The sequence below is a fragment of the Physella acuta genome, unplaced genomic scaffold (genome assembly GCF_028476545.2).
Source record: "Physella acuta isolate Inbredline_101_S28 unplaced genomic scaffold, ASM2847654v3 ptg000094l, whole genome shotgun sequence".
Classification (NCBI taxonomy): domain Eukaryota; kingdom Metazoa; phylum Mollusca; class Gastropoda; family Physidae; genus Physella; species Physella acuta.
In genome coordinates, this window is record NW_026731614.1 from 419,859 (window position 1) to 437,679 (window position 17,821).

The 17,821-nt window shown below is 40.2% G+C and overlaps 1 protein-coding gene across 1 annotated transcript in view; it reads left to right on the plus strand.

Annotated features, from left to right (window-relative positions):
- The window catches only part of LOC131929450 (intermembrane lipid transfer protein VPS13A), a 120,391-nt gene that overhangs the window by 32,353 nt on the left and 70,217 nt on the right, over window positions 1-17,821 (plus strand). Inside the window, exons 48-61 of the mRNA XM_059285665.1 lie at window positions 666-740; window positions 2,027-2,183; window positions 2,742-2,780; window positions 3,341-3,423; window positions 3,887-3,996; window positions 6,136-6,272; window positions 6,550-6,660; window positions 7,323-7,426; window positions 8,587-8,754; window positions 9,373-9,501; window positions 10,221-10,405; window positions 11,910-12,063; window positions 12,766-12,898; window positions 16,181-16,329. Coding sequence (XP_059141648.1) covers window positions 666-740; window positions 2,027-2,183; window positions 2,742-2,780; window positions 3,341-3,423; window positions 3,887-3,996; window positions 6,136-6,272; window positions 6,550-6,660; window positions 7,323-7,426; window positions 8,587-8,754; window positions 9,373-9,501; window positions 10,221-10,405; window positions 11,910-12,063; window positions 12,766-12,898; window positions 16,181-16,329 — 1,734 coding nt within the window. The remainder of the gene's footprint in view (window positions 1-665; window positions 741-2,026; window positions 2,184-2,741; window positions 2,781-3,340; window positions 3,424-3,886; window positions 3,997-6,135; window positions 6,273-6,549; window positions 6,661-7,322; window positions 7,427-8,586; window positions 8,755-9,372; window positions 9,502-10,220; window positions 10,406-11,909; window positions 12,064-12,765; window positions 12,899-16,180; window positions 16,330-17,821) is intronic.

A 17,821-nucleotide genomic window follows, 5' to 3' on the forward strand; every position in this document is an offset into this window, starting at 1 on the left:
GGTAATTGACAGGTCATCTTAGAGCCAATGGCTGTACCTATCTGGTCACTAACTGGTCATCTTAGAGCCAATGGCTGTACCTATCTGGTCACTAACTGGTCATCTTAGAGCCAATGGCTGTAACTGGCAGGTCATTGACTGGTCATCTTACAGCCAATGGCTGTATCTATCTGGTCACTAACTGGTTATCTTTGAGCCAACGGCTGTACCTGAATGGTCACTCACTGGTCATCTTAGAGCCAATGGCTGTAACTGGCTGGTCATTGACTGGTCATCTTACAGCCAATGGCTGTACCTGAATGGTCACTCACTGGTCATCTTTGAGCCAATGGCTGTAACTGGCTGGTCATTGACTTGTCATCTTACAGCCAATGGCTGTAACTGGCTGGTCATTGACTGGTCATCTTAGAGCCAATGGCTGTAACTGGCTGGTCATTGACTTGTCATCTTACAGCCAATGGCTATAACTGGCTGGTCATTGACTGGTCATCTTACAGCCAATAGCTATAATTGGTTGGTTATCACACAAGTAATGGCTATACCTGGCTGGACACTAACATGCTGAATACCAACAATCTCTAAATTTCTCATTTCAAATAAAAACGTGCCTGCAAATGTTTGATGAGACAGTCTGACAGAAGATTCTATTATTTGTGTTTGTACAGGGAGATAGGGGAACTTACCAAGGTTCAGAGTACACCAACCAGACTCAACTTATGCTGTCTTTCATGCTCAAACAGGTCAGCCACTTTAACCTTTTTTACAATAGAACTGTTTAGCTGAAGTAGTCTTTTTAAAAAATGGTTAGGGTTATTGACTTGTTTGCATATATGTTACACAAGTTAGTAGCCGTAACCAAATTTTTAATAAGACTACATAAGCTAAGCAGGTAAGTAACATAGCCTTTTTCTTTTTTAGCTTTATAATCTTAACAGGTAAGTAACATAGCCTTATTTTTTGTATCAACTTTTTATCTAAAAAGGTAAGTAACCAAAATCCTGCTATTTGAAGCTACAGCAATAATAATGCGACAAGTTAAAAGTTAATTACAGAATTATTTCAGACCAAATTGGTCCAACGGTTAAATCAAGTAAAGTTTGCCTGTTTCTTTGACCCTTGTATAACACATTTTATGTTCCCTCTAAGCTGCGCGGACACGGAGTAGTTTTTAACTGCCAGTTTTTAATTGCCGCACAGTAATTTTGTACAATGCATGTATCCTTATATAAGACTTTTATAACACCGCGCACACAAAATGCACATTGCACACGATCTTTTTCCCCTTAGAGGGAACATTGCCCGCCACCCTTACTCTCCCCTACCATGTTAGGTACCAGACAGAAATGGGTTGTCCATTGAACTAAATTTGAGACCTTTGGTATTGGATAGCATCTGTGGGATAGGCCGAAAATGTTTAAAACAATTTATTTTGTTAGGACAACCTTTATGTCTAGTATATACATTCAATTTACTTTCTTCTTTCTTCTTCTTCGTTCTTAATTTTTAGTGTTGGAAGGGATCGTGCCTTATCTGCCAGAGGGTTTTTTCGAATTTATCAACCATGAGCTTTTGCAGACTCGACCACGCCTCCATCACAATTAAGGATACGTGTCAACTGGTTATGCGCCATTGAGGCCATTGACTCCGATTTCAGCCTGCTTTTCTTTTTGGATTTACTTCCATAGCCTTTGTTCAACCAAGAACAAACTACAAGGCAGCAGTTGTTTGATTTTGGAGTTGTCTCTCCTAGAAGAGTTGCTGTCCCCAGCTAACGAGCCTCATCTACCCGAGGGTTCGAACTCGAGACTTTTCGGTTTAGAAACCATGAGCTTTACCGACTCGACCACGCCGACTCCCTCAATTTACTTTGATTATGTAATATTTCCTCCTTCTTATTCTACCTCAGCAACCCCACTATTGTGCCAGGTGTCCACTTTGGCTAGCTTTACACAGGTGCTTAAGACAGATATCTGGTTGATACCTGTCTATACTTGACCATTAAAGAAAACTTACTTGACCTCTCCAGATTTCCGTTGAGATTCTGGAGACAGTGGAGGAAAAGGACATCCCATTCCTGAAGCTGACCGTCAACAAGATTGGAGTGGACATGAAGGCGCGCACCTTTGACCTGACTGTAGATGGTTATCTAGGTGGTATTTACCTGCAGCACATGCAGTACAAAGGTAACTTTAGGCCATTTGACAGTCACCTGACTTTAAACCTGTCTCATTTTATATTACTGCAATTCTTAAGACCTTTTGACATGTACCATGTTTATCACCTGTTTTCCTGTAACATTTTTACTTGCCTTAACATGCCTACTTACCTGTCTATTTGTAACCTTTTTACTTAATTGTATATCTTTAACATTTTTGCATACTTGTCTATCTGCAAAATTTCTACTTACCTTACTGCCTATAACATTTTTTACTTACTTATCTACCTGCAATATTTCGACTCACCTTTCTACCTGTAATATTTTTTACTTACCTGTAATATATTACCAATCTATTTGTAACACTTTTACTTCATGTTTTTATTTTTTTAACCTAAACCTATTTTTATAAAAATCCAGGATCTGGACACATCCAACTCTTTTACCTGTAAAAATTTTCTCTGAGTTTTCTCCATGCATTGTAGTCCTACTAATTAAGTCCTACTTAGTGAAACTTTTCTTTGTGTCAACGTACTCTGAAATCTGAGAACAAAATGTCTACTAACATGTTATCTTTGTCACACAGTCTCAGAAGGGATCCGAACTCAGTTACAAAAATGTGAAGGTGGGTGTCCATTTAAGAAGATTTTACCATTCACTTATTTACATGTTGGAATCAAAGTAAATTAGATGTTGTAAAAATTACTTTTTTTTAAAGTCTATTTAGAGACAAGCAAGTTGTTTAAGGTCTTTTTTTTTTTTAATGAGGCTTTGTTTTAGTAGGTTTTACTTATAAAATACTACTATTTTCCTAACTTGAATGCAGCCTATTAATAGTGTGTTTAGCTGTTTTTTGACATCCTCCTGTTACCTACTCCCTACACTCTTTTCTACTTTTTAGATAAGCCTATAGTTAAGATATCTGTCATGTTTATTCTGTTGTTCCGCATGAGCTTTATAGTTTTCCAAACTGTGCTTATATTTAATTGAATGAAAATTTAGTCAAAAATTAAAATTATTAGATATTGACCTGTCTTTTCTTTTCTCAGATAAAAAACTACTGCAACTACTCAATTCTTATATTTTGCTGTTCACCCTTACCTCCCTTGTCCATATTTGTTAACCCCCTTGTTTCTTGTTGCTTATATACAACATGTTTTAATGGAGTTCTCCCTGTGTCAACAGTTACCACTGGTGAGCTGATCAACATCATAAACTCACCTTATGTGGATGAAGATGATCCACTTTTATCCATACACTTCTTGCAGGTAATCCACTCTTTGATACCCTTTTAACTTTATTTTAAATGATGTGAGGTCTCAAGACATCACCATTTTTTTTTGTTCATGCCCAAGACACATGGGGCATATGAAGTAGAGTTCATCTGTTTCTATGATATTGTGGTCAGCACTATGCCCAGCCTAGCTTCCCTGATGTGAGTCAGGTACCCATCAGAGCTGGGTGGAATCAGGATGACCTACAGGCATGAGCCCTGGATCTGAACTCTAGACTTTTGGGTTAGTCATCATGTGCTGTACTATCAATCCATGCCATCCCATGTCCAGTCTTGATGATAATCTAAACGTATTTCGGAAAGAAAGGGCTAACTGGCATTGTACTTGTTACACGAGCTCTTAATGGCAACAAAAAACAGATATGCTCTACTTCACCTGTCCTTTTGGCTCTCAAGTCAGGTGTCTTTAACTTTCTTGATCTGCTTTTCCTTCACAGGCAAACAAGAAAGGACCTGAGTTTGCCACAACCTATGGAAAAATAGCTCAATCAATAACAGTAGAATTCTCCACTTTAGATCTAGTTTTACATCAAGGTGTTATTCTCAGGTAAGCTGAGAGCCCCTCTGTTTCCCCTGTTCCCACTGGCTCACCTGCTACCCTGGTTCACCTGTTTTGTTTCTGCCCTCTGTTTGACCTGTTCCCACTTTTACCATATTTTACCACTCTTTCACATGTGCCCACTGTTTCACCTATTTTCCCACTCTTTTAACTCTTCTGACTTTTTATCTGTTCCCCCTGTTCACCTGTTTTGCCTATTCCAGCTGCTCCCCTACTACCTGTTCCCCCTGCTCACCAATGTACCTACTGTTCCCCAGCTCACCAATGTCCCTACTACCTGTTCCCCTGCTCACCACTGTCTCTACTACCTGTTCCCCCAGCTCACCAATGTCCCTACTACCTGTTCCCCCTGCTCACCACTGTCTCTACTACCTGTTCCCCAGCTCACCAATGTCCCTACTACCTGTTCCCCCTGCTCACCAATGTCCCTACTACCTGTTCCCCTGCTCACCACTGTCTCTACTACCTATTCCCCCAGCTCACCAATGTCCCTACTGTTCCCCCAGCTCACCACTGTCCCTACTACCTGTTCCCCCTGCTCACCAATGTCCCTACTGTTCCCCCAGCTCACCAATGTCCCTACTACCTGTTCCCCCTGCTCACCACTGTCTCTACTACCTGTTCCCCTGCTCACCACTGTCTCTACTACCTGTTCCCCCTGCTCACCACTGTCTCTACTACCTGTTCCCCCAGCTCACCACTGTCTCTACTACCTGTTCCCCCTGCTCACCAATGTACCTACTGTTCCCCAGCTCACCAATGTCCCTACTACCTGTTCCCCTGCTCACCACTGTCCCTACTACCTGTTCCCCCTGCTCACTAATGTCCCTACTACCTGTTCCCCAGCTCACCAATGTCTCTACTACCTGTTCCCCCAGCTCACCAATGTCCCTACTACTTGTTCCCCCTGCTCACCAATGTCTCTACTACCTGTTCCCCCTGCTCACCAATGTCCCTACTACCTGTTCCCCCTGCTCACCAATGTCTCTACTACCTGTTCCCCAGCTCACCAATGTCCCTACTACCTGTTCCTCCAGCTCACCAATGTCCCTACTACCTGTTCCCCCAGCTCACTAATGTCCCTACTACCTGTTCCCCCAGCTCACCAATGTCCCTACTACCTGTTCCCCCTGCTCACCAATGTCCCTACTACCTGTTCCCCCTGCTCACTAATGTCCCTACTACCTGTTCCCCTGCTCACTAATGTCCCTACTACCTGTTCCCCAGCTCACCACTGTCCCTACTACCTGTTCCCCAGCTCACCAATGTCCCTACTACCTGTTCCCCCAGCTCACCAATGTCCCTACTACCTGTTCCCCCAGCTCACTAATGTCCCTACTACCTGTTCCCCCAGCTCACCAATGTCCCTACTACCTGTTCCTCCTGCTCACCAATGTCCCTACTACCTGTTCCCCCTGCTCACTAATGTCCCTACTACCTGTTCCCCTGCTCACTAATGTCCCTACTACCTGTTCCCCAGCTCACCACTGTCCCTACTACCTGTTCCCCTGCTCACCAATGTCCCTACTACCTGTTCCCCCAGCTCACCACTGTCCCTACTACCTGTTCCCCTGCTCACCACTGTCCCTACTACCTGTTCCCCTGCTCACCAATGTCCCTACTACCTGTTCCCCCTGCTCACCACTGTCTCTACTACCTGTTCCTGCTCACCACTGTCTCTACTACCTGTTCCCCCAGCTCACCAATGTCCCTACTACCTGTTCCCCCAGCTCACCAATGTCCCTACTACCTATTCCCCAGCTCACCAATGTCCCTACTACCTATTCCCCCAGCTCACCAATGTCCCTACTACCTGTTCCCCCAGCTCACCAATGTCCCTACTACCTGTTCCCCAGCTCACCAATGTCCCTACTACCTATTCCCCAGCTCACCAATGTCCCTACTACCTGTTCCCCAGCTCACCAATGTCCCTACTACCTGTTCCCCAGCTCACCAATGTCCCTACTACCTGTTTCCCCTGCTCACCAATGTCCCTACTGTTCCCCTGCTCACCAATGTCCCTACTACCTGTTTCCCTGCTCACCACTGTCCCTACTACCTGTTCCCCCAGCTCACCACTGTCCCTACTACCTGTTCCCCAGCTCACCAATGTCCCTACTGTTTCAGCTTGCTGGCATTTGCTCAGAAGTTTGAATCCCCTGAAGAGGCTGTGATTAAGCCAATCGTCACCCCTGTTAGATCTATCGCAGGAAGCAGCACCACCCTGTCTGTCAGAAACAAGGAGTCACTCGTTGAACGTCAAAGTAGGGACATTTTTATTAACATTTTCAAATCAGGACAAACATTTCATCAAACTACTTGAAATAATATTATCACAGTTGAACATTTTTTAAGTTTTTTAAAAACTTTTCAGTATTTCATAAAACATTCAAATAGTAGAAAGCATTGTAAAGTTTTTAGGAGAATACTTAATAATTTTATAACAAGTTGGACTTAGATCATTTAATTAAATAGTTTGAAAATTCACCACTTTAATTCCTTCCTTTTTGAGCTAAAAGCCATTTTTCTTTTTTTTTTCAGTAAAGAAAGACAAAATGGATATGATGTTGCTAAAGTTTAGAGCCATTGTTAATAGCATTCAACTTAGTATTTGTAACGAGACCTGTCTCGTCATGCACTCAAAGATTGAAGGTAAGAGCGTAACTTTTTATCCAGTGTAATATAATAATATTTGGTTTGCCACAATTTATATTTTAGTTGGAGCAACATCTAGTTTTATGATTGCTTAGCTGCCTTATATTTGCCTTGCTACAACAATTATTTTAATTGATATAAGGGTTGCCACATCTTAAGTTGTATTTGGATATTTTAGCTAGTCTTATTATGTTTAGTTTGCTGCATCTTGTAACTAAAGTATTTTAACTATCTTATATTTGGTAAACTATCATAATTTTTCTGATATTTTGTCACTTTTAATGAAAAACTTTTTTTTTGTAGATTCTTTAGCTTCAATAGTACTATAATAACTCATTTTCAACCTCATAGCTGATACACTGGAAGCAGATTCATTAACGTGTAAACTTATAACACCTTCACCTATTCCATCATATTTTCAATTATTTTAGTCATTTATAATTATTTTCCATATTTCATCATTAATTTTAAAATCTTCCTCTGGCTGTCACACTAGTATGTAACATTAATCTTTAAATAGTCAATTTAATTGCTCGGCTCACACAATATACTGCTAGAGATGACTTATGACCTTCAGGGTCAAAGGGCGAATGCATTTGATCATGACAGGCTAGAATTGTTTTTATTGTTATAGACTCACTGTTGACAACTGTTTTCAGGTGTTGAAGTAGGAGCCAAAATGCATGTGCACAAAATGGGCGTGTCTGCGTTGATGAGAAAAATTGAGCTGTTGGATCCAGATCCAAGAACAAAGTACCCAAAAGTGAGTCACTCTGATTTCTTTGGCTTTATCTTAACCCCCTTAAGACAACTGCTATATAGCATTGTGCCCTATAAGACCTGCAGTATTCTTCCCACATCAATATTGTTCCCTGTTAGACCACCAGTAGAACATAGTTCCCTGTTAGACCACCAGTAGAACATTGTTCCCTGTTAGTTCACCCACAGCAACATTGTTCCCTGTTAGACCACCAGTAGAACATTGTTCCCTGTTAGACCACCAGTAGAACATTGTTCCCTGTTAGACCATCAGTAGAACGTTGTTCCCTGTTAGAGCACCCATATCAACATTGTTCCCTGTTAGACCATCAGTAGAACATTGTTCCCTGTTAGAGCACCCACATCAACATTGTTCCCTGTTAGACCACCAGTAGAACATTGTTCCCTGTTAGAGCACCAGTAGAACATTGTTCCCTGTTAGACCATCAGTAGAACATTGTTCCCTGTTAGACCACCAGTAGAACATTGTTCCCTGTTAGACCACCAGTAGAACATTGTTCCCTGTTAGACCACCAGTAGAACATTGTTCCCTGTTAGACCATCAGTAGAACATTGTTCCCTGTTAGAGCACCCACATCAACATTGTTCCCAAGTTTGAGATGTTTTGTTTCAGATTTTCTCAGCCAGTGGTGAAGAGATGTTCAAGTTTGAGATGTTTTGTTTCAGATCTTCTCAGTCAGTGGTGAAGAGATGTTCAAGTTTAAGATGTTTTGTTTCAGATTTTCTCAGCCAGTGGTGAAGAGATGTTCAAGTTTGAGATGTTTTGTTTCAGATCTTCTCAGTCAGTGGTGAAGAGATGTTCAAGTTTGAGATGTTTTGTTTCAGATTTTCTCAGCCAGTGGTGAAGAGATGTTCAAGTTTGAGATGTTTTGTTTCAGATCTTCTCAGTCAGTGGTGAAGAGATGTTCAAGTTTGAGATGTTTTGTTTCAGATTTTCTCAGCCAGTGGTGAAGAGATGTTCAAGTTTGAGATGTTTTGTTTCAGATCTTCTCAGTCAGTGGTGAAGAGATGTTCAAGTTTGAGATGTTTTGTTTCAGATTTTCTCAGCCAGTGGTGAAGAGATGTTCAAGTTTGAGATGTTTTGTTTCAGATCTTCTCAGTCAGTGGTGAAGAGATGTTCAAGTTTGAGATGTTTTGTTTCAGATCTTCTCAGTCAGTGGTGAAGAGATGTTCAAGTTTGAGATGGTACAGTACAACCATGGAACAGCAGGTCACAGGTTTGATAACATCTCAGCCATTGACATGGACATCTTTCTCCAACTTGGCAAAGCACAACTTGTCTTTGTAAACAAGTTTGTGCTATCCCTCCTTGTAAGTACTTTCTGTAGTTGGCTCTTGTAGATTCAGTAAATTATATCTATTTACCAGCATGTTAGACAACCCCTCAACCATTACAGTTAAAATATATACCTAGCTTTATGACAGCCTCCTCTTTTGAGTAGATTTTTCTGGGTTTAAAAAGTTATATGTAGGAAAATACAATGTTAAAATTACTGTCCATGTACGATGCAGTTTTTTATTACATATTTTAGCGATAACAATGTTATATTTTGATATCTTGCCACCCAATCCATAGTTAAAAATAAAAGGATTTTTTATTGATTGTGTAGATACCAGTTCTTATATGTCGTGAATTTTCAGGACAACTTTAATTCTGCAACCAATTTTAATATCCAAAACTTTGATCCTTCAACCAATTCTGATATCCCAAAAACTACTTCGACAACTTTAATGCTGCAACCAATTCTGATATCCCAAAAACTACTTAGACAACTTTCATCCTGCAACAAATTCTGATATCCCAAAAACTACTTAGACAACTTTAATATCCTCAGAACTTCTTAGACAACTTCAATCTTGCAACCAATTGTAATATCATCAGAACTTCTTAGACAACTTCAATTTTGCAACCAATTGTAATATCCTCAGAACTTCTTAGACAACTTCAATCTTGCAAAAGCCAAGTTGGATGAAGCTAGCCAGGCAGTAAAGGAAGCTTCCCTGGATGTTGCAAAAAATTTCCAGGAGAAGGCACCTCGGATCAAGCTGGAAATTTCTGTAGGTTTTCATCTTTTCAAATAATATGTTTGTTGATTACTTATTTTTTAAATCTACTGGTAACAATTCTATTATCTATAATGAAGACTCCCATCAGAGATGGTTTGTATAATTAGAAACTTGTGATCAATTTTGTTTTCTTTATCTCATCTTAATAAACCTTTAGTTTTATTAGTATTTTCAAATACAAGCATACTTACAATAAAATGAAACATCTGGCTACACAAGCCACTTATTACTCTCAATTTCAGATGATACCCACTATTGCTACTCTAAATTGAAAGCCCATTATTTATTCTCATTCACAGAATCCCCTTTTCTTTACTCAGGGGCCAAAAGCTTTTTTCTTTCCCTCACATCTCTTGCAGCTGAGAGACTCTTTTTGTACAATCAGCCATAATTGAAAGCTCCATTTTTTTTCTAACATTTATTCACATCTGAAAGCCCAATATCTATCAAATGGAAAACCTATTTTATATTATCATTCATAGCTACATTACTACATATGCAACTAAAAGCCCAATACCTTGCAACTAAAAGCCCAATACCTTGCAACTAAAAGCCCAATATCTTGCAACTAAAAGCCCAATACCTTGCAACTAAAAGCCCAATACCTTGCAACTAAAAGCCCAATACCTTACAACTAAAAGCCCAATACCTTGGAACTAAAAGCCCAATACCTTGCAACTAAAAGCCTTTTTTTTTACACTTATCCACAGCTGAAAGCCCCTCTGCTCGTGATCCCAAAGAGTTCCAGGTCTAAACTGGCCTTGATCATCAACCTGGGGGACATCAACTTAGTGAACAAGTTTGAGAAACTGTACAGCAAAACCAAAACAGTGCCTGGTCAAGCCCACATTGTGGAGCACCTGGTTGTCATGCTGACCAACTTGCAGTTCTGCAGGTGATAAAACTTTACTTGCAGCTGCTCTAGTTCTATATTGTGTAGATGTCTGTTGGTTAAACTAATCCAAACCAACTACATTGAGATACAATAGCCTAGAACTTATGTGTAGCTGTCTATCATTGGTTAAACTGATCCAAACCAACTACATTGAGATACAATAACCTAGTACCTTTGTGTAGCTGTCTGTTGGTTAAACTAATCCAAACCAACTACATTGAGATACAATAGCCTAGAACTTATGTGTAGCTGTCTATCATTGGTTAAACTGATCCAAACCAACTACATTGAGATACAATAGCCTAGTACCTTTGTGTAGCTGTCTGTTGGTTAAACTAATCCAAACCAACTACATTGAGATACAATAGCCTAGAACTTATGTGTAGCTGTCTATCATTGGTTAAACTGATACAAACCAAGTACATTGAGATACAATAGCCTAGTACCATTGTGTAGCTGCCTATCATTGGTAAAAGTTATACAAACCAACTACATTGAGATACAATAGCCTAGTACCATTGTGTAGCTGCCTATTTGGTAAAACTGATACAAACCAACTACAATGAGATACAATAGCCTAGTACCATTGTGTAGCTGCCTATCATTGGTAAAAGTTATACAAACCAACTACATTGAGATACAATAGCCTAGTACCATTGTGTAGCTGCCTATCATTGGTAAAAGTTATACAAACCAACTACATTGAGATACAATAGCCTAGTACCATTGTGTAGCTGCCTATCATTGGTAAAAGTTATACAAACCAACTACATTGAGATACAATAGCCTAGTACCATTGTGTAGCTGCCTATCATTGGTAAAAGTTATACAAACCAAGTACATTGAGATACAATAGCCTAGTACCATTGTGTAGCTGCCTATCATTGGTAAAAGTTATACAAACCAACTACATTGAGATACAATAGCCTAGTACCATTGTGTAGCTGCCTATCATTGGTAAAAGTTATACAAACCAACTACATTGAGAAACAATAGGCTAGAACTATTGTGTAGCTGTCTATTTGGTAAAACTGATACAAACCAAGTACAATGAGATACAATAGCCTAGAACTTATGTGTAGCTGTCTATCATTGGTAAAAGTTATACAAACCAACTACAATGAGATACAATAGCCTAGAACTATTGTGTAGCTGTCTATTTGGTAAAACTGATACAAACCAAGTACATTGAGATACAATAGCCTAGAACTATTGTGTAGCTGCCTATTTGGTAAAACTGATACAAACCAACTACATTGAGATACAATAGCCTAGTACCATTGTGTAGCTGCCTATCATTGGTTAAACTAATCCAAACCAACTACATTGAGATACAGTTACCTTTGTTAACTTCAAACAGACAGCAATAGGGCTGGTAAGTAGGTCATCAACAAGTTCTATGGCTCATGCAGGTTTTATTGAGTCTAAGAACTGGTTGGTGACCTACTTACCAGCCCTATTAAAATCTGAATAGAAAACAACTAGAGATTGTGTTTTGTTTCAGGGGCTCCATCAACAATCTAACAAGTGAACTCTATTGGGAGCTCCCTATAATAGAGCCCCTGACCTTCCAGGTGAACATCCACAGAAACCTTTCATCTGGCTGGTTCCACGGAATCCCTGATATGGAAATAGCTGCTCTTCTAGACAAGATTTCTGTAAGTAGCCAGCAAGGCTGGGAGCTGAAGTTCATAGCTGGGCTATTTGAATAAGATGATAGCTGGGCTATTAGATTACGTTAATAGCTGGGCTATTTGAATAAGATGATAGCTGGGCTATTAGATTACGTTAATAGCTGGGCTATTTGAATAAGCTGATAGCTGGGCTATTAGATTATGTTAATAGCTGGGCTATTTGAATAAGATGATAGCTGGGCTATTAGATTACGTTAATAGCTGGGCTATTTGAATAAGCTGATAGCTGGGCTATTAGATTACGTTAATAGCTGGGCTATTTGAATAAGCTGATAGCTGGGCTATTAGATTACGTTAATAGCTGGGCTATTTGAATAAGCTGATAGCTGGGCTATTAGATTACGTTAATAGCTGGGCTATTTGAATAAGCTGATAGCTGGGCTATTAGATTACGTTAATAGCTGGGCTATTTTGTTACATCGTTAGCTGGAAGGTTAGATTATGTTGATAGCTCGGTTTGTAGAAATTTCTGTTTCTTTTTCTAAAAAGTTACGAACAGCATTTATGTGTATCATATTATTATTATGACAAGAAAGTTTTTTCACTGTTTATGTCACACGTTATTTGTATAGACTCTGGGAGGGGTGAACAGTTAAAGACTGAAATCAAATCTAGACATGTACTTGTTGTTGCTTGAACAGTTTTTTTTGTTTGATCTCTTTACAGATAAAGCTTAATAAAGAGGACATTTCTTTAATGTTGAGCATTTTAGTTGGCAATTTGAAAGAGCAAAACCCTCAAGATCCAACTACACTGAAAATTGAGAAACCTTCTAAGGAAGCAAGGTCCACAGACCATGGTCAGTTGAACATTGGGGTGTATCTGTATAAGGGGGTTGTGTGTATCTGATAGGTGGTGTGTGTACCTTAAAGGTGGCGTATGTATCTTAAAGGTGGCGTGTGTACCTTAAAGGTGGTGTATCTTAAAGGTGGCATGTGTACCTTAAAGGTGGCGTGTGTACCTTAAAGGTGGTGTGTAATTAAAGGGTGGTTTGTGCACCAGGATGTTGCTACTGTGTACCTGTGAAGTTCCATCATTGGTCACCTTGCTTCTAATAGGTTCCATCAGCTTGACCAATGACCTGTTACACTATCCAGACCTTACGCTCCTACTTGACCTAGCTTGGAAGCTTGTGTCATCACACTGCCTTAGGTGCCAGTCTAAATTAAAGGAGTCTCACATCTTTCTCCACACATTTCACATGTCTCACTGTCTCCAGCCCACACTGCCTTAGGTGCCAGTCTAAATTAAAGGAGTTTCACATCTTTCTCCACACATTTCACATGTCTCACTGTCTCCAGCCCACACTGCCTTAGGTGCCAGTCTAAATTAAAGGAGTTTCACATCTTTCTCCACACATTTCACATGTCCCACTGTCTCCAGCCTACACTGCCTTAGGTGCCAGTCTAAATTAAAGGAGTTTCACATCTTTCTCCACACATTTCACATGTCCCACTGTCTCCAGCCCACACTGCCTTAGGTGCCAGGAGCATCACATGTTTCTCCACACATTTCACATGTCCCACTGTCTCCAGCCCACACTGCCTTAGGTGCCAGTCTAAATTAAAGGAGTTTCACATCAATCTCCACACATTTCACATGTCCCACTGTCTTCAGCCTACACTGCCTTAGGTGCCAGTCTAAATGTAGTTTCACATGTTTCTCCACACATTTCACATGTCCCACTGTCTTCAGCCCACACTGCCTTAGGTGCCAGTCTAAATTAAAGGAGTTTCACATCTTTCTCCACACATTTCACATGTCCCACTGTCTCCAGCCTACACTGCCTTAGGTGCCAGTCTAAATTAAAGGAGTTTCACATCTTTCTCCCCACATTTCACATGTCCCACTGTCTCCAGCCCACACTACCTTAGGTGCCAGTCTAAATTAAAGGAGTTTCACATCTTTCTCCACACATTTCACATGTCCCACTGTCTCCAGCCCACACTGCCTTAGGTGCCAGTCTAAATGTAGTTTCACATGTTTCTCCACACATTTCACATGTCCCACTGTCTCCAGCCTACACTGCCTTAGGTGCCAGTCTAAATTAAAGGAGTTTCACATCTTTCTCCACACATTTCACATGTCCCACTGTCTCCAGCCCACACTGCCTTAGGTGCCAGTCTAAATTAAAGGAGTTTCACATGTTTCTCCACACATTTCACATGTCCCACTGTCTCCAGCCCACACTGCCTTAGTTGCCAGGAGCATCACATGTTTCTCCACACATTTCACATGTCCCACTGTCTCCAGCCCACACTGCCTTAGGTGCCAGTCTAAAGGAGTTTCACATGTTTCTCCACACATTTCACATGTCCCACTGTCTCCAGCCCACACTGCCTTAGGTGCCAGTCTAAAGGAGTTTCACATGTTTCTCCCCACATTTCACATGTCCCACTGTCTCCAGCCTACACTGCCTTAAGTGCCAGTCTAAATTAAAGGAGTTTCACATGTTTCTCCACACATTTCACATGTCCCACTGTCTCCAGCCTACACTGCCTTAAGTGCCAGTCTAAATTAAAGGAGTTTCACATGTTTCTCCCCACATTTCACATGTCTCACTGTCTCCAGCCTACACTGCCTTAAGTGCCAGTCTAAATTAAAGGAGTTTCACATGTTTCTCCACACATTTCACATGTCCCACTGTCTCCAGCCTACACTGCCCTAGGTGCCAGTCTAAATTAAAGGAGTTTCACATCTTTCTTCACACATTTCACATGTCCCACTGTCTCCAGCCTACACTGCCTTAGGTGCCAGTCTAAATTAAAGGAGTTTCACATCTTTCTCCACACATTTCACATGTCCCACTGTCTCCAGCCCACACTGACTTAGGTGCCAGTCTAAATTAAAGGAATTTCACATCTTTCTCCACACATTTCACATGTCCCACTGTCTCCAGCCCACACTGCCTTAGGTGCCAGTCTAAATTAAAGGAGTTTCACATCTTTCTCCCCACATTTCACATGTCCCACTGTCTCCAGCCTACACTGCCTTAGGTGCCAGTCTAAATGTAGTTTCACATGTTTCTCCACACATTTCACATGTCCCACTGTCTCCAGCCTACACTGCCTTAGGTGCCAGTCTAAATTAAAGGAGTTTCTCATCTTTCTCCACACATTTCACATGTCCCACTGTCTCCAGCCCACACTGCCTTAGGTGCCAGTCTAAATTAAAGGAGTTTCACATCTTTCTCCACACATTTCACATGTCCCACTGTCTCCAGCCTACACTGCCTTAGGTGCCAGTCTAAATTAAAGGAGTTTCACATCTTTCTCCACACATTTCACATGTCCCACTGTCTCCAGCCTACACTGCCTTAGGTGCCAGTCTAAATTAAAGGAGTTTCACATCTTTCTCCACACATTTCACATGTCCCACTGTCTCCAGCCTACACTGCCTTAGGTGCCAGTCTAAATTAAAGGAGTTTCACATCTTTCTCCACACATTTCACATGTCCCACTGTCTCCAGCCTACACTGCCTTAGGTGCCAGTCTAAATTAAAGGAGTTTCACATGTTTCTCCACACATTTCACACCTTTCTCCCCACATTTCACACCTTTCTCCACACATTTCACATGTCCCACTGTCTCCAGCCTACACTGCCTTAGGTGCCAGTCTAAATTAAAGGAATTTCACATCTTTCTCCCCACATTTCACATGTCTCGCTGTCTTCAGCCCACACTGCCTTAGGTGCCAGTCTAAATTAAAGGAGTTTCACATCTTTCTCCACACATTTCACATGTCTCACTGTCTCCAGCCCACACTGCCTTAGGTGCCAGTCTAAATTAAAGGAATTTCACATCTTTCTCCCCACATTTCACATGTCTCACTGTCTCCAGCCCACACTGCCTTAGGTGCCAGTCTAAATTAAAGGAGTTTCACATGTTTCTCCACACATTTCACATGTCCCACTGTCTCCAGCCCACACTGCCTTAGGTGCCAGTCTAAATTAAAGGAGTTTCACATGTTTCTCCACACATTTCACATGTCCCACTGTCTCCAGCCCACACTGCCTTAGGTGCCAGTCTAAATGTAGTTTCACATGTTTCTCCACACATTTCACATGTCCCACTGTCTTCAGCCCTGCGCAAGAAGGCTGAGAGAGGCAGCACTGACAGCCAAGCCAGCGCTAAGTCGGATACTCTGGGTGAAGAAATCTATTCAACCCTCAAGGTGGATTTCAAACTACAAGCCATCAACGTGGAACTCTACAGGGGTCGCTGCAAAGCTGTGAGTTTAAGATTTTATTTTCGTTGTTGGTTGTCCTGCTCTTGCTGCATCTAGAGGTGCACATAGGTCATAGGTCACTCATCTGTCAGCTATTTGCTGGTTTTCTGTATATGGTTTTTTACAAGTGTAAACATCTTTGTACAAGTTCTGTACCTTTTATAAAGTTACTTCCCATTTTTACATTCTCATATATACGAAGTATAGAGAAAGTCTTGTAATCGTGCAAAAAAAAAAAATCAAGATTTTTGCAAATCTCGACGTTTTAGGGCTTCCTGAGTCAGAAAAACAGTTTTGCAATCTTGTGCGTATGTCTGTGTGTATGTCTGTCTGTGTGTGTGTGTAAACACGATAACTTGAGTACCGTTACAGCTAGGTTGATGAAATTTCATATATAAGTATTATATCAAAATCGTAGATCCGTAACAACTTTTGAGCGATTTCCAATAACCGGAAGTGGAACTTTTTCTACTTTGAATTTTTCAAAAGCCTATAACTTGAGTACTATTTCAGATAGATAAATGAAATTTCACATGTAAGTAAAAGTTCTAATTGTCTGCCTTCTATCAAATTTTGAGTAATTTCCGTCGAACGGAAGTAGTAATTTTTCGCTATTTCCGATTTCTCAAAAAAAACCGCATGTGAATTTATAAAGTACTAATAATATCCTGCACTATTATGCACATTTTTTTACGTTCACTTGGTGTGCAATTCTTTTTTTTTACGAGATTCTATTTCTATTATAAAAAGTTTAAGTAATTATAAATGGAATACAAATATTGTCTATGTCCTGAGTTGCCATCCACCGTAGTGTTATATTAGAATATTCGAGGAAGTTTAGGGGAGATCACTCCTGGTTTATTATATACTAAGTACTGTGTTAAAAAAATAAAGATGACAAACTACTATTAAGACCTAAGACACAGACGACCAGTTTTTTTTTACACTTAGATTACACAGAGATGTAAGTTGGTTTTTTACTTAGATTACACAGAGATGTAAGTTGGTTTTTTACTTAGATTACACAGAGATGTAAGTTGGTTTTTACTTAGATTACACAGAGATATAAGTTGGTTTTTTACTTAGATTACACAGAGATGTAAGTTGGTTTTTTACTTAGATTACACAGAGATGTAAGTTGGTTTTTTACTTAGATTACACAGCGCTGTATGTTGGTTTTTTACTTTCTCCTTTACGAAGAATCGAACAAGTATGGTAATCATGCAAAAATAGAAATCAAGATTTTGACAAATCTAGATGTTTTACACTGTTGCAGTTTTGTCTGTCTGTCTGTGTGTATGTAAAGACCTTAACTTAAGTACCATTTCAGTTAGGTTGATGAAATAATATGTCAAATTTGTAGTTTTCTATAAGCTTTTGAGTGATTTCAGCTAACAGGAAGTTGTATTTTCTCTACATCTGGTTTCTCAAAAGTCTATAACTTGAGTACCATTTAAGTACAAGATTGTATATGCTGATTTCTGTCAACTTTTAG